The 17,697-nt window shown below is 34.3% G+C and overlaps 1 protein-coding gene across 2 annotated transcripts in view; it reads right to left on the minus strand.

Moving 5' to 3' along the window:
* Positions 1-17,697, minus strand: part of SCAPER (S-phase cyclin A associated protein in the ER) — a 504,096-nt gene that overhangs the window by 300,190 nt on the left and 186,209 nt on the right. For both annotated transcript variants that reach the window (XM_004276347.3, XM_033440145.2), the window contains exons 17-20: positions 14,961-15,103; positions 8,989-9,070; positions 6,805-6,957; positions 5,905-6,012 (exon numbers count right to left, since the gene is read on the minus strand). In XM_004276347.3, the coding sequence (XP_004276395.2) occupies positions 5,905-6,012; positions 6,805-6,957; positions 8,989-9,070; positions 14,961-15,103 (486 nt within the window). The remainder of the gene's footprint in view (positions 1-5,904; positions 6,013-6,804; positions 6,958-8,988; positions 9,071-14,960; positions 15,104-17,697) is intronic.

Here is a 17,697-nt window from a genome sequence, read left to right on the forward strand (position 1 = left end):
CTTAACATATCATCTAGAAAACTCCATTCGAAACCTCAAATAAGCAGATGCCAAAAGGAAAAACTGATCTTAATTAGTTTAAGTAAACTATGAAATTTAGGCAACCACCATGATGCAAAAGAAAAGTAGCATGTGTTACAGTATACACGCACCAAGGACTCATGCAGGAAAATATGGTTGAAATGGCTTTTCACATTTGTACAGGTTAACAGTATTTTGAGAGCTAAGAGTCACAGAATGAAATTTTATCCAAAACTAAATAGTTTAAGTTTCTAAACTGCAGTTATTTGTTACCTATTTAAAAATGCATTTTATAATAGAGCAACGTTTAAAAGCAAAGATCAATGGAAGAAATACTGAGACAGTGATTAGCAGTGAAAGCACAACACGTAACATTAGAAGAAGCATGAGAAACAGGTATCACTGGAGTACTATTTCAAAATTATTAATGTGATTATCCATTTTACCTTCCTTAGCACATGGCCTTTGCCCATTTCAACCCAGCTAGACAGGTGATTATAATTTGTTCCAAAATAAATAAAAGAAAAAAAGCACCTTATAATCAACTTTAGATATGCAGAACAGATATATGCAGCAAGAGAAGAGTTTTATAAGCCAAGCTAATATCCTGAGGTTTAATAAATTTATTTACTTTGCCCTTTAGCATGTCAATAATCAAGCTTGGAGGATTCCTATAGCATTTACTTCAAAGTATAGAGAAAGTTCCCTTTTGCAACCTTAAGGCTTAGTTACTTGGTTAGAATAAGGAGGAAAGAGAGGTTAAAGTAAATTTTACTTCTTTCTAGCCAAAAAAGTTTGCAGATGAAAGGAGGAAAAAAAAGTGTGTCCCAAGGGAGATAGGTGTGTTAGCTAAATCAGAGTAATGACAGAAGTATTATTTTGATTCTCAAAAGAAACTGTCTCTCTAGGTGTCCCTGGCACCAAATAGGGTATGGTCCATTAATATGGCCGTGCTGTGTGGTTTAGCTTTCCCCAAATGCCCTTAGTTCTTATGTGATAGAAGCCAGTAGGATGCCAGGGGCCAGAATGGAGGTTATGGTAAAGTCTCAGAGATATGAAAACAGAGAGAACTAAGGGGTGGCCTGATCAGGAGGAGGTAAATAAATGGCTGATGCTCCACTGAAACACCGTCCAAGTGGAAAGAATAGATCAAGAGTTCACTAGCCACCCTTCCAGATCGGTGGCCCTAAGTAAACTAAGTGAACAGGTAAACAAGCAACTCACACTGGAAATCAGAAAAGACAGAAGATACGATGTAGTACGATCCCAACTTTTCCTCCTAACATGGGGTTACATATGCCATACTCTTCGATACTCAAAGATGCCATCTTAAGGAAATAAGAAAGAGGATGGGGACCAAGGATTGTTATAAAAGAGGCTGGGTACTAACTATGGAAACTAATTAAATTACCAGATCAAACTACGGTTTAAAATAAACTGGTTGCCTACTTAAAATTTCTTCCTTAAAAAAAAAAATTTCTTCCTTGAACCAATGAAGAAGACTAAATCGGCTATAGATAGATAGCTACATATTCTCTGCAAATCCCAGGTACAATGCAAGTGAATTTACCACCATAAGAATTCCAAAAGTGAGAAGAAATATACACATTAACAATCAGCTATATGTGTGTGTGAATTATATACACACACAACTATAAAAATTTTCCCAGCCTATTAAACAGAAAATGAAGGCAATGGAAACTATGTCCTATAAGAAAGGGTAAGATGTTTTTACATCATTTCTCAAACTAACATAAAATGTACTTATTGAAGTATTGGGGGGAAATGAAGATCCATTCTAAATGAGTTCTAGTTTTTTAATTTGACTTGATTTTCTGTTGAAAGGCAAAGAAGATATTTTCCTAACATGATTATTAAAAGAGAGTAAATACTTGTGCTTCTACAAACATAATAACCAAGGTAAAAAGAAAATGAATCTATTAGGAATTACGGAGTTATCTATTATTTCTCAGACTGCCATCAATTCTGGGAGACATCTACTACCTCTTTTTGTTTTTTAATTAATTTATTTACTTTTGGCTGCGTTGGGTCTTCGTTGCTGTGCGCAGGCTTTCTGTAGTTGCGGTGAGCGGGGGCTACTCTCCCTTGTGGTGCGCGGGCTTCTCATTGCGGTGGCTTCTCTTGTTGAGGAGCACGGGCTCTAGGCGCGCGGGCTTCAGTAGTTGTGGCACAAGGGCTTCAGTAGTTGTGGCTTGCGAGCTCTAGAGCTCTAGAGCGCAGGCTCAGTAGTTGTGGCTTAGCTGCTCCACGGCAAGTGGGATCTACCCAGACCAGAGCTCAAACCCGTGTCCCCTGTATTGGCAGGTGGATTCTTAACCACTGCGCCATCAGGGAAGCCCTTTACTACTTCTTCCACATCAATGCCAGGCACACTCTAGCCAAAGAGATTGGCTTATATCCCATTAAATACAGTGATATCTTTATATTTTTACTAATTAAAATTTTCATTTTTTCCTTCAATCACCTAATTAGCATAATTTTCCAAGCAGAAATACTAATTTGGGATTTGTAAAATCACACTTGGTTGTAAACATTCACTAAATTATAACTTAAGATTCTTCATAAAAGTTGTTTTCATACTTTCCATGAATTAAATGAAAATAAACTATTATTTTCTCTATATTTAAATAAACGGTTGACAAACAGGTATAATGTATATGCTTTTAGGGCCAAGAAGTCTCACAAACACAGAAATGGATAACTTAAAAAAATTTTTTTAAACCTTTTTAATTTCATTTTCTATATGGAATTAAATGTACTTTATGCAAGTCCTACAAAAATCACTATCAGCTTCCTCAGAGAGTGTGAAAACAGGATCACAAAAGAAATCAGAGTTTTAATTAAAACTAATACTTCACTATTTCTCTAGTAATGTGCTGAAAAATTAAATTTTGGAATGTATTTAAACTAGCACCAGTTTCTTTTGACCTTTAAAAATCACGTACTTTTATCATTTGCATTCTAGGATGATGAAAAAGAAAAAAAATCAAACATGTAACAGCTCTTTTTGTGAAGTCTCAAGAAACATAAGAAAAATTTCCTGGTCAAATTACAATAAAAACACAAAACATTAAACCTTTCTTGCTGGGCAGCTACCTATTATGTTTAACAGGCTTGAAACAAAATGTGTCAGAGATCAAGAGTAAGTTATCTGATATGTCAAGTGCATAAGGTCAAAGGTCCAATTTTATTAGGTCAGAGGTGGTATAAATAAAATCTTATATGTCAAAGAAGAAGGGTCACAGATAAAGTGTATATAATATAAAGACATCACAGATGACAAGTAATAACTTTAAGTAGAACAAGTATGTTTACTATAGATACCTTTGCTGATTAAAAATGACGTGTGTGTATAAATATAAAATTGCCTTTCTGTATTACACAACTACATTGCACACTTGTTTTCAGGAAAAATGGGCTATAACCAAGAACAACTACATGAATTGAGAACTTAAAGAAAATTTAATACTTTTATACTGAAACAGTACACAAAATGAATACATCGATCAAATCTCAAACCACAACAGCTAAACATCAAACTATGCTTTAGTAGCTAAAAAAGTTAGATAATATTACACATTTTTCTTCCAAAGTACATGAATTAAATATTCTTTCCTTCTCTACTTCTCTCATTGAGATAAAAACACATAAAATTTAGATTCCAGTTTACATAATAGCAGTGCTCCACAAAAATTTAAAATATTTTTTTGTAAATTGAATAATATATTTAGTTTTTTTTATTAAGAGAACTTAGTTACAAACAATTTTTATAAGTGGAAGAATTTCCTTTATAATGGGAATAATTAAATTCTAATTAATGACGCAATTGAGAATTTTTTTTCATAGTGGAACACACATAAACTTGACTCTAGCTCTAAACAGTAAACTTAAGTAGAGAATGGGGATAATCACATGAATGATTCAAGTAAAAAAAAAAAAAAATTCCATGTTACTCTCTCTTAAAATACCCATACGATTTGATTACAAGGCAAAAAAATTATTTCAGGTAAACTAAATAGATGATTGGTTCCATTTTTTATTTCACCTTTATTAATGGTACCTAAAGCCATTCTGTATAACCTTTCAGTTCAACTCAACTAAATGAGTTCTTATTAAATACCATACTATGTGTAAAGCATTATGTCAAACAATGGCTATTAGAGAAATTAAACATTTAAAGACTTCCAATTTCAGCCACAGTGACTGGCTTATACTGGACTAATCTTCCAACTCCAAAAGTTGCACAAAATATACAAAACATCTATTTAAAGGCATTAAAGAACAGCCAACACAGCCAGAACTTGAGAGACCATGATCCCTAAAAGGAGGGAAGCACATGAGGCGAGCTCCACATTCACTCTGGATTTTTCCCTAAGGGCTTATGCCAATTTTTGGCATGAGAGAACAGTGCAAGGTGAAAGTGGCAGTCTTACTAAGCTGAGGAGACAGAATTTGGTTTAGAGCTGTCAAAATAGTTGGAACTTGAGGGGCAAAAATCCTTAAAAGGAGGAATCATAAAGAAGTGAGCCAAATTAACCATGTGCAATTTCCCCTCAAACACTGGTCATATCCAGAAACTTAGGAGAAAACAGCAGCTTTGTTCCTCCTACCTAGGTAAGATTTATTAAGAACCATCCACAGAATTACCCCTGCTTCCTGACAGCATCCATTCCAGAGCAAAGTCCCACGTCCTTGAACACTCCCCCCAACCTCCAGGTCACCTAGCAAAGATCCAAATCCTATAATAAGTCCTTTCTAACACATTATTGAGACACTATAACTTCCCATAGTGTGCATTTTCCCTTCTTTTAACAAGTCAATAAACCTAATTTTATTCAACTGTAGATGTGTTCCTGATGGTCTTTGCCTGGAGAGCACTGACAAAAACCCAAGAAAAAGAATGAACTATAGCTTCATATAAATGTTAGGGATCAATCTCACAGACTTAAGGATGAGTGAAAGAAGCCAGGTACAAAAAGTACATACTGTATGATATCATTTATATGAAGTTCAAGAACAGGCAAGACTAATTGATTGTGCTAGTAGTCAGAGAACAGTTACCTTTTGGGGGCACGACTGAGATGGAGCATGAGGGAGCCTTCTGGGGTTCAAGAAATTATTTATGTGCTGATATGAGTGGAACAAATGTAAAAATTCATCAAGCTATATACTTTAAATTTGTGTATTCTATTAATATATGCTCTACTTCAAAAAAGAGTTAAACACACATGTGCACATACACACAAGTACTGCCCTCAAAGAACCACAATAACCTTTCCTGGACATCTTAAAAGATGCTTGACAAACATGAATTTCTCATCTTTGGGTATGTTTAGAAATTTTCTATTAAAAATAGAACCAACAAATTCAGAGATTAGTAATGTCATACATATCTCAATAACAGTCGAGTGAAAAACATTTATAAAACTACTTATACAAATCTAAATTCCATGTAAATAGCAATTATAGGTAGATAAATAATGCATTTCCAAAAATTTCTAAGTATTGTACTGATACAAAATTATCAATTTATATGATTTTTATATTGTTAACTGTTTTCCAAGAAACATAGAACATCACTAAATAAAATTATTAAAAAATTTAAATTATTAATATTTTTAAATTATTAAAATACCATAAACCTTTTTCTGCACTGAAATTATATAAACAGTATTAAATTCTTATTTCTATGTTTCTTTTAATATATATACTAAGATAAGGACATTTGTATACTATATTGTAGTAGTTATTAAATATTAAATATAGTTTTAAATAATCACAGAAATATATATGAACATGGATTTCTTCATAATAGAAAAGAACATAGAAGGTACTCAATAAATGAACAAAATTAAAGCTTACCACTTCCTCATCTGAAAGTTCACGCCCTTGGATGCTGCTATTTTCTCTCACAGCTTGCTGGTGTTTTTTTCCTTTAATGTGGCTAAAAAGATACACCTCTGAAGAGATCTAAAAGCATAAAATCAAAGCAATGTAATGAACATATAATTATATCTTACTTTAAATATTACACATTCTATCCAGTATACTACATGCAAGTTGTGATCACTCTAGCATTTACATATTAGTCTTAAAAATATTTTCTTTAGAATACAATTCTGAGAATCCTCTAGAACAGGGGTGCCCAACCCCGGGTTCGCGGACCGTTACTGGACCTCTTAGGAACTGGGCCGCAGAGCAGGAGGTGAAAGGCGGCAGGTGACCGGCCAGCGAGCAAGCGGCTTCATCTGCCGATCCCTGTCGCTTCCGTTACCACCTGAACCATCCCCCCTCCCCCGTCCGTGGAAAAACTGTCTTCCACGAAATCTGGTCCCTGGTGCCAAAAAGGTTGGGGACCTCTGATCCAGAAGACACATGGTCAAAAAGGCATGTCATCAAAGCCAACCTTAACAGAGTATCATTTCTTCTAAGTATCAAGGTTCAAGTTTCAGCACTGAAAATGTTCCTTTTCTTCTGTGGTCATAATACCCAAAAATATTGACTTGGGCTATCATTAAGCAGGTATACATCCATTTTAGCAGCAACTGCATGCTTTGGTTCTTTGCACTGCTACTCCTAACTGCTGATACTATTTTTGTACTACTTACTTACTTTGCATAAAAATCGTGAAAGAAATCCACGGTAGTCAGCAGATGCCTTAGTATGACTTTTAAAAGAGTGGGAGAATATATTTCCATAGTTCAATAAACTTTAGTAAATAAATTATAACGTATCATAACAATACTGATACTGACAACCTACCGGGACATTGCAGAGAGAACACTGCTTCTTTCTTTCATAAGGGGTCAATTTGGGGGCATAATCAGTATTTGCATGTCGTCCACTGCTTAACTCAGCAGCTTTTTCTTTTCTCTGCTCAATCTGTTCCATGTGCCTTCTAATGCTTTCATCATGCTGTAAATGAAGTCGAAGTGTGAGAATACAGAAATTTATTCAAGTTATACTGAGAACTTGAAAAAGTAATATTTCCATTAAACTTTCTAATATAACAAAATGTCTTAATTCAGTATTAACTTGGACACTGAGGACAAGAACCTACATAAAGCCCTTTAATATCTCCTACATGCACAGTAATATTTCCTAAAGTGTACTTCATGGAATTATACTGTGGGTTATTAATAAGTGTTGATATTTTGTGGAAGAGGTTCTATGGTCAAATAAACTTGGAAAATATTAAGTTAAAGCTACTTACTTACTCCAGCTTGTCACTGTGCATTATGACTCAATAAAGCTAGCTTACACTAAGCAACATTTTACACACTTATTTGACGACAACATACTTTTGAGAAGCACTTCCTGGAACACACTATGGGAAATGTTGCCCCACAGGTAAAGACCAAGCTCATCATCACAGCAGACAAGGCCCATCATGACACAGACCTTTACCCACATCGACTCCAGTGACTTCCCAGAAAACAAAAAATAAACCAACTAAAAAACACTATTTCAGACTTCTGACTTTGTGCTCATACCATTTCATACGGCTGGATGCCATCCCACCCATCTATCTATTCAATTCATCTTTCTTTCAAGACTCAGCTCACAAATTATTCTCTAAAATTATTTCCCTGACTTCTGAAATTCTTCATGTTAGCTTAGTATCCTCCTCTGTACTTTCATAGCACTCCATAGCACTCTATCCATATGGAAATTATCTGCTTAGCATCTGAATCTCACACTAGATTGAGTTCTTGAAACTGAGAACCATGTCTTACTCATCTCTGTATCCCCATGCCTAGCACAAGACTCAATAAATATTTGCTGCATTAAATTTAAATACATGATAAAGTTCTAGAGCTATGCAAATAGTAAAATAGCGTTCTCTACTCCCTGGAATTTACTACCCCTGTGAAAACCCAACATGTAAATAATTGTGACACAATGTAAAATATTCATACTGCTAGAAACTACTAATGGTAAAGATTTTCTAGAAAATATCAGCTTATCATAATCTCCCAAGCAACAACTGTGCAATTCATAAACATTGAAATAATCTTTTAGTTTATTTCTAAATAATTAAGTCTATGAATATAAGAAAGCTAGTAGCAATGTCTTCAAGTCATTAACAAATTAATTACTAAAATCAAGAAATGCTAAAATTCCTTTACATTTTTTCTGTCAATTGCTTTATCTTACTAAAATAATTTCAGTTTTCAGATAGTTGAGTTGGAATTGATCATAGCCAAAACCATATGTCTTATTCTCCAAATACTGATATTAGGAATACAAATTAATTCAGTTTTTTTAAAAGAAATATGACTGATTCTTTTCTTTTTTTAATAAATTTATTTATTTTATTGATTTATTTTTGGCCGCATTGGCTCTTTGTTGCTGCATGTGGGCTTTCTCTAGTTGTGGCGAGTGGGGGCTACTCTTTGTTGCAGTGCGTGTGCTTCTCATTGCAGTGGCTTCTCTTGTTGCGGAGCACAGGCTCCAGGTGCACGGGCTTCAGTAGTTGTGGCTCCGGGCTCTAAAGAGCAGGCTTAGTAGTTGTGGCGCACGGGCTTAGTTGCTCCGTGGCATGTGGGATCTTCCCGGACCAGGGCTTGAACCCATGTCCCCTACACTGGCAGGTGGATTCTTAACCACTGCGCCACCAAGGAAGCCCTAATTCAGTTTTTTTTTTTTTTTGTGGTACGTGGGCCTCTCACTGTTGTGGCCTCTCCCGTTGCGGAGCACAGGCTCCGGACGCGCAGGCTCAGCGGCCATGGCTCACAGGCCCAGCCACTCCGCGGCATGTGGGATCTTCCCGGACCGGGGCACGAACCCGTGTCCCCTGCATCGGCAGGCGGACTCTCAACCACTGTGCCACCAGGGAAGCCCCTAATTCAGTTTTTATACAATTAATTAAATCGATAAAATTTTAATCTCATGCTACATTAAAATAGCTCTAAAATTTCAAATTAAAATATATAATATTCCTACCTTGAGCTGAATTTTTTTCTGTAGCTCTTCCACAGCTTCTTGTTGAGCAGCTGTGAGTGCTGCCAATCGTTCTTCCCTGTCTCTATAAGAAGATATTTAAAAATTATAAACTCAACTGCTTGGAGTAACAAATTTCATGAGGTTAAAAAAATACAATTAGGACACATAGGCTTATATGTTCTAGAGAGTTTTTTAAATTATTTTTTTCTGAATGCCTATTAAGTCTCAGATATATTATTGCTCATTAAACATTTGGGAAGCAACACACATTATTATTTATAAAAGTAGGTTTCTGGACCCAAGAATGGGTTTAAATACTAGCTCTGGGCTGTCATTTAAATATGGTATATTGAAAATATATATTTATCTCTTTTCCCTTCCAAAAACCTATAAAACAATATGAAAGGAATAGAAAAGGCAAAAATTCACAAAGACAAAGAGAATACGAGAGGAATCAATCACAAACAAATTATAAGACATACAAAGAAGTATGACCATGTTTAAGAAAAATGCAGTCAAATGAAACTCTCTGAATGAGGCCATATGCTAGATTTATTTGGTATTATAAATACATTATAAGAATTAAAAGAAAGTATGCCAACCTAAGGAAAAATATTGTGACAATGATTCAACAGATAGAGAATCTCAACAGAGAAAGAGAAAACGTTTTTTAAGAACTTTGCAACGAAAGGAACTAGGAGTCCTTAAACAAATGGCTTTCTAGGGATGGAGCAGCGAAAATATAAGATGAATTTGAAGCATCTTGCAGTGCCAGGAAGTAAGGAAGTACTCAAAAAAACAAAATGATGAAGTATGTCAAAGGCAAGCAGGGGTCAAACGAAAAAGCTTCCAATGTCCAAAGGTGAAACAATTTGAGCAACAAAATAAATACCATAATACTGGTTTGTAACCCATAGTATAATACAAATATAAACGAGTCCCCGTTGACATAACAAAGGAATTTAATAAATAAATGGGAGAACAAATATCCTGTACAGAAGAACTGCAAATAATTTATGTATGAATTCGTGTCTCAAGGAGGTAGAAAATAACTCCCCATCTCTTCAGCATAGGCTTGCTTCCAAGGAGGACAGCATAGGGAAATTTTTAAACTATACAGTGGAGAAATCTGACAAATACTACCTTAGCCAGGTGATCAAGGTTAACAAAATCAGTGATAAGTCAAGGTGACAGTATGAACCTTAGACATTTTAAAAATGGTAATTCACATTCACCTCTGTGCTCTTGCTCCCAAAACCCATAACCTCAGTCTAACCATGAGAAAAACATCAGACAAATCTTAAGAGAGGAAAAGTCTACAAAATACCTAACCACTACTCAGAACTGTCAAGGTCATCAAAACCATGAGAAACTGTTACAACTCAGAAGAACCTGAAGAGAAATGACAATTAAATATCTGAAGAAATAGTGGCCACTTTCCAAATTTTATGAAAAGCATTAATGTATAGAGTAGGATAATCATGAAGAGAACCAACCTACTGGTGAAAAACAAAGTCAAAAAGAAAATTTTGAAAACAGGAAAAAACCCCCAACAACTCACCATATACAGAGGAAAAACAGTATGATTAATGGCTGACTTTTCATGAGAAACAACAAAAGTAAGAAGATTCAAAGTACTGAAAGAAAAACCAAGAATTCTAAATCCATTAAAACTACCATTCAAAAGGAAGCCAAAGTAAAAATATTCCCAGATAAGCAAACACCAAGATAATTCAATGAAAGCAAACCTGCCTTACAAGAAATACTGAAGGAAGTCCATCTAGCTAAAAAGATATGCCAAAGGGTAACTTGAATCCACAGAAAGAAATGAAATACACAGGAAATGATAAATAAGAGGATAAATATAAAGGAATCTACAAATACATTTTCTCTATTATTCTAATTCCTTTGAAAAATGTGGGACTGCATTTAAAAAATCGTAACACTATATTGTTGAGTTTATGACATATATAGATGCAATATATATGACAATACAAGAAGAAAAAGACATAGTGCTATATTGGAACAAAGTTGTTCTATTTCACCAAAATTAAGTTAATTTTAACGTGAAGTCGTTTGTGATAAGTCAAGATGAATACTGTAATAAAGAAAGCAAACACTAAGCAAATAACTAAAGTAATACAGTTTTTAAAATCAAGAGAAAAATGTAAATGATGCCCTAAAAAGTACTGGTTGAGGGACTTCCCTGGTGGCACAGTGGTTAAGAATCCCCCTGCCAATGCAGGGGACACACGTTTGAGCCCTGGTCCGGGAAGATCCCACATGCCGCAGATCAACTAAGCCTGTGCACCACAATTACCAAAGTCTGGGCGCCTAAAGCCCGGGCTCCGCAACAAGAGAAGCCACTGCAATGAGAAGGCCAGGCACCGCAACGAAGAGTGGCCTCTGCTGGCGGCAACTAGAGAAAGCCCACACACAGCAATGAAGACCCAACACAGCCAAAACTAAATAAATCAATAATTTTTAAAATGTACTGGTTTAACAAAAAAGAAGACAGTAAAGGAGAAAAAAAACTTGAGACATACAGAAAACAAATATCAAAATGGCAGACATTAAATTCAGTCATATCAATAAATTACATTAAATAAGAATGGACTAAACAATCAAAAGGCAGAAAATAGAAGGCCAGATATAAAAAGAAACCTCAACTATATATAAGTGACACACTTTAGATACAAAGACACAAAAAAATGTTTCCCTTTAGACAGAAAAAGACATATTATATAAACAATAAACATGGCAATATTTAAAACATAAAAAAAATTGACTTTAAGACAAGAAATATTTTTTTAAAAACCCAACGAGGGATATTTCATAATGATAAAAGGGTCAATACTTCAAGGAGTTATAGTAAGTATAAATTACATGCCTGTAATACTAAGGCACCAAAATACATGAAGCAAAAAACTGTCAAAACTGAAAAGAGAAATAGACAATTCAACAATTATTTTTGGAGATTTCAATAACTCTATCTCAAGAATTAATACAACTAGACAGAAAATCAGTAAGTATACAGACGACTAAACACTATCAACTAACTTTATTTAACTGACATTTAGAGAACACTCATCCAAAACAGCAGAATACACGTATTTTCCAAGAGCACACAGAACATTCCCTAGGATAGTCTACATTCAAGACCATAAAGTAATAAGTTCAATAAATTTAAAAGGACTGAAATCATACAGAAAACATTCTTCAACCACAAAATATTTAATTAGAAAACAGAAAAACGGGAGACATTCCAAATATTTGGAAACTAAATAACATGCTTCTGAATAACTCAGGAATCAGAAATCATAAGAAATATTAGAAAAAATCTTGAATTGAATGAAAATAAAAATACTATGTATCAAAACTGATGAGATGAAATTAAAGAAGTGCTAAGAAGAAAACTGGTAATTCAAATGCTTATATTAGAAATGCAGAAATATCTAAAATTAATCAACTAAGTTTTGACTTTATAAAAGTAGGAAAAGCAAAGCTAATCAAATCCAAAATAAGCAGAAGGAAAGAAATGATAAATATCAAAGTGGAAATCAATGTAACAGAAAACAGAAACATAATGTAGAAATTCAAAGAAACCAAAAGCTGGTTTTTTGGAAAGATCAACAAAATGTACAAACCTTTAGCTAGACTACCAAGAGACAGAGAGACAGAAAGACAGAGACAGAGAGGAGAGACATAAATTAGCAAATAAGGAATGAAAGGAGGAACATCACTACAGATCATGTTAAAATTAAAATCCTTATAAGGAGCTATTAACAACTTTATAAAAATACACAACTTAGATGAAAAGGACAAATTCATAGAAAAACACAAATTACCAAAGCTGACTCAATAAGAAACAGAAAAATCTCAATAGATTGATAACATGTTAAGAAAAATTTATTTGGTAATTTAAAGTCTTCCCCAAAAGATAACTCCAAACCCAGATGGCTTCACTAGTATATTGAACATTTAGCAAGAAAAAGTAACAATCCTACACAAAGAGTTTCTGTAAATAGTGGAGGAAAAAACACTTCCCATCACATTCTCTGAGGCTAGGATTGCCATGACATGAAAGCCAAAGACATCACAAGAAAATTACACACCAATATCCCTTATGAATACATCCTTAATAAGAATTCAACAACACATAAAAATGATTTTACACTATGACCAAGTGCAAATTAACCCAGGAATGTAAAGTTGGTTTAATATCCAAAAATTAATTAATGTAATAACCCATATTAATAAAAAATGAAAGCTACATGATCTCAGTGAATGCCCCCAAAGAAGCATTTATTTAACCAAATTTAAAGTACATGCATGCTAAAAACTCTCAATAAACTAGAAATAGAAGAGAACTTCTTCAACCTGATAATGAGGATTTATGAGAAACCTACAACTACATCATACGTAATAGTGAAAGACTGAATGTTTTCCCCCTAAGATCAAGAACAAAATAAGGATATACAATGTCACAACTTCTATTAATGTTATATTGTAGGATCTAGTCAGTGCAATAAGGCAAGAAAAAGAAATTAAAGACATCTGTATTAGAAAGCAAGAAGTAAAACAATCTCAATTTGCAGAGGACATGAGCCTTTATGTAAAATATCCTAAGGAACAACAACAGCAAAAAAGAAAACACTAATAGGAAAATACGCATAGGAAAGTTGCGCAAGATCATAAAAAATTATAAAATAAAATATATAAAAAATTGATTGTATTTCTACATACTAGCAAAAATACTAACAAAAATGAAATAAAATAACTCCATTCACTATGGCTTCAAAAAGAGTACTTAGGAAAATATTTAAGAAAAGAAATGCAAGACCTATTTCCTAAAAACTAAAAAATACTGTTGAGAGAAATTAAAGCAGATAGAGACACATACCATATTCATGGATCATATACAATATTGTAAAGATGGCAGTTCTTCCCACAATGACTTATAGATTCAAGGCATTACTATAAAAATGCTTGCAAGCTTTCTTTTTTTAGAAACTGGCAAGCCTACCCTAAAAAGTTATTTGGAAAGCAATTCTGAAAGAGAACAACAACATTAGAGAACCTACATTAATTGATTTCAAAACTTGCTATAAAGCTACAGTAGTTAAAACAGTGTGGTGCTGGAGTAAGAATAGACATGTAGATATCAAAAGAACAGGACAGAGTCCAGAAATAAACCCTTACATCTATGATTAATTGACCGTGAACAGGCAGCAAGGATAGTCTCTTAAAAGCTACCCTCTTCAACAAATGGGGCTGTGATAAATGGATATTTATATGCAAATAAATAAATTTATATTTTTGATTCATACCATACATAAAAGGTATCTTAAAAGGAATTAAAACCTAAATGTGTGTCAAACTGAAAAACTATAACATTTTGAAGAATATCTTATGACACAGGGTATAAAAGGATTTCATAAACAAGATCAAAAAGCACAAATCAATTTGGCCAATTAAATGCTTTTTCCTGGGTCTTTGAATCTTAAACAAGTGATTTTAAAATGTAGGGATGGCTGAGTGTCATTTAACATAATCAGGGCGGCAACATGTTGACCAGACCGTTTTTATCAAAAGACCACTGCCGTGGCTCCTGGGACCTAGTATCTGATACTTGACCATGTCCCAGCCTGGTCATCTAACCACCTATCACTTTCGCTCCCAATATTTTACTTAAAATTTACTTTGCTTAAGTTAGCCAGAATCAAATTCTATTTCTTACAACTGAAAATATCTTGAAATATCAAGTTTCCCATCCAACAGAAATTTTCAAAAGTTTTCCATTTTGAGTAGGATGGCTTAATTCCTGGAAATCAAAATTCAGTATAACATTTCTGTATATGTAACACTTTCTAAAAATTCTACATGACGGCAAATAGCTTCAAGACTTGATTTGAATATGCTCTCACTGCAAATGTTCATCAGGATCAAAATCAAGATAGCAAATGAAGTACCTAGCTCTTTCCCGGGCAGCATCTTCCCGGGCTTTTTCCTTTTCTTGCCTCTGTTGCTCAATTCGGGCTTCTTGTTCTTTCCTCTTCATTAACAATTCTTCTACACGGGCCTGCCGTTCTGCTTCTAGAGCTCTCTTACGTTCCTAATGTCAGAAATATTTTAAAAGATGTTAGAATTATGTGTAAGATGAAAATGATTAAAGGTGACACAGCTTTGACATATACTTATATATTCAAGCCAAATAGATCCCTGGCTTCTCATTAGGTATGCTTCTCAGAATTTAAATAAAATCAAATACCAATACTATCTGGTTTTCATATGTCATTTACCAGTGTTACAAATAATTAGAAGAATAAATGCTGGGCTTCCCTGGTGGCGCAGTGGTTAAGAATCCTCCTGCCAATGCAGGGGACATGGGTTCGAGCCCTAGTCCGGGAAGATCCCACATGCCACGGAGCAACTAAGCCCATGCGCCACGACTACTGAGCCAGCGTGCTGCAACTACTGACGCCCACACGCCTAGAGCCCATGCTCCGCAACAAGAGAAGCCACCGCAATGAGAAGCCTGCGCACCACAACGAAGAGTAGCCCCCACTCGCCACAACTAGAGAAAGCCCGCACGCAGCAATGAAGGCCCAACACAGCTAAAAATAAATAAAATAAAATAAATTTATTTAAAAAAGAATAAATGCTATTTTAAGCAGATACTATCTTATTAGAACCTGATACATATTTTATGGTTAATCACTTCTAAAGCCTTGTGTTTGGACATGGTTATAGAAATAACAGAACATGATGAAGAAAGCATAATTAACAGATTTTATTTCTGAACTAAGCTTCCATATAGGACTTAAGTGAAGAAAAGCTTGTGGCAGGGAGAAAGAGGCATTGTAATATAGCATAGTGGGTAAGAGAGTGGACACTGTATTAGATTCCCTGATTTTGTTTCCTGATTACATTATTTACCAGCTGGGTGACCCTGGTCTAGTTATATTATATATGTGACTTAGTTTTCTGGAAGACAAGTAACAATAGTGCTTATTTCTTAGGATATTGTGAAGAACACATGAGATAATACATGAAAAGCACTTACATAGGGGTTGGCATATACTAAATTCTCAATAATTATCATCATCATCATCATTAATGGAGAAGATACTTCATTAAAATACTGTGATATACTTCCTGTGTATTTTTGCCTACTAGGAGTACTTAGCTAATTTTCACCATATTACTAGATGTATTGATATATTTCTTTCAATTCATCCCCATCCCCCAGGGAGCTCACACAACATCTCCCTGGTCCCTACTCTTTATGATAAATGGAACACACTACACTGATCTAGGCTCTAGTAACCACTACTTACATAGCCTTGGGCAAGTCATTTTACCTTAAAGAGACCCAGTTTGCTGTGAGATCTAAATTATTAACACAGGTAAGTACTTAGCAAAGTGTTTAGTACATAGTAAAGTGTTCAGTAAATGAGAGCAGAAAAGAAATGCTAAAGCAGTTTCTGTTTAGATAACACTGGGGAGAGATGCTAATATTCCTAATAGTTAACTAAGTTACTAATAAGCTCACAATGGTAACTTTATATCTACAACAAGCTGTATCTACCCAGGGGAAGAAAACCTTTTTAAAGTAGTAACACAAAAGTGTCCCTATTTCTTTTCTTTCTTTTTTTTTTTGGCAGGGGGCCTGAGAACTAGAGGGAATGCACTGAATTCATGAGAGCACATCTGACAGATCATAGACTGTTGCAGGTGGGCAATTAAATTTTAAATATAGTCTTTACTTTCTAACATACTATTCATGAACTGGTTATAGCTATTTCTCATTACTAAATATAACATGTAGAAACTTTTTTAGTTATATACTCTCTGAAAAACTCAAGAGTAAAAAACAATCAAACCTGGTACAGAAAATTTTCTCCAATAAAAAACATGAACAGGGACTTCCCTGGTGGTCCATTGGCTAAGACTCCACACTCCCAATGCAGGGGGTCTGGGTTCAATCCCTGGCCGGGGAACTATTCCCTCATGCATGCCTCAACTAAGAGTTTACATGCTGCAACTATGAGTCCACATGCCACAGCTAAGAACTCCACATGCAGAAACTAAAGATCCCACATGCCGCAACGAAGATCCCATGTGCCACAACTAAGACCTAGTGCAGCCTAAATAAATAAATAAATATTTAAAAACACGAACAAAAGAGTTTTCCCTTAAACTCAAATTTATTTTTAAAAAATCTGCATTATGTCTGAAAACACAACTTTCACACTAAAATGCAAAAGGTTAAAGCATTAAATATAAAGAATTAAACCAGAACTTTTCATTTCATATTTTATAAAACCAAAATCTTGAGGGATATACTTTTAAAAATTATAAGTTGGTCTTATAAATGAAATTAATATTATATACAAACAATTACTTTATGTGTATGTGCAATGTAGCTACGTTGTACGCAAAAATATGATGTCAACTTGCTGATTGTTTTTACGGATATAAGAAATACTCCAACATTGTACTAATAGAAATAACTGGACTTCAAAAAATATCCAATCTTCTAATTTCTGTTTTTAATAAGTGGAAGAGAAAATTGGTAACTGTATACCTAATGAGTAAAATTAGTAAATTCATCTAGTGTTTTCCTTTCTAAAATTTAAGTTTCCTAAAGATAGGAAACTTTGTACCCCACAAAAGCATCTTGTACAGGGAAGGAGTTCGATAAAT

This window comes from Orcinus orca, chromosome 2 (assembly GCF_937001465.1).
Source record: "Orcinus orca chromosome 2, mOrcOrc1.1, whole genome shotgun sequence".
Lineage (NCBI taxonomy): Eukaryota > Metazoa > Chordata > Mammalia > Artiodactyla > Delphinidae > Orcinus > Orcinus orca.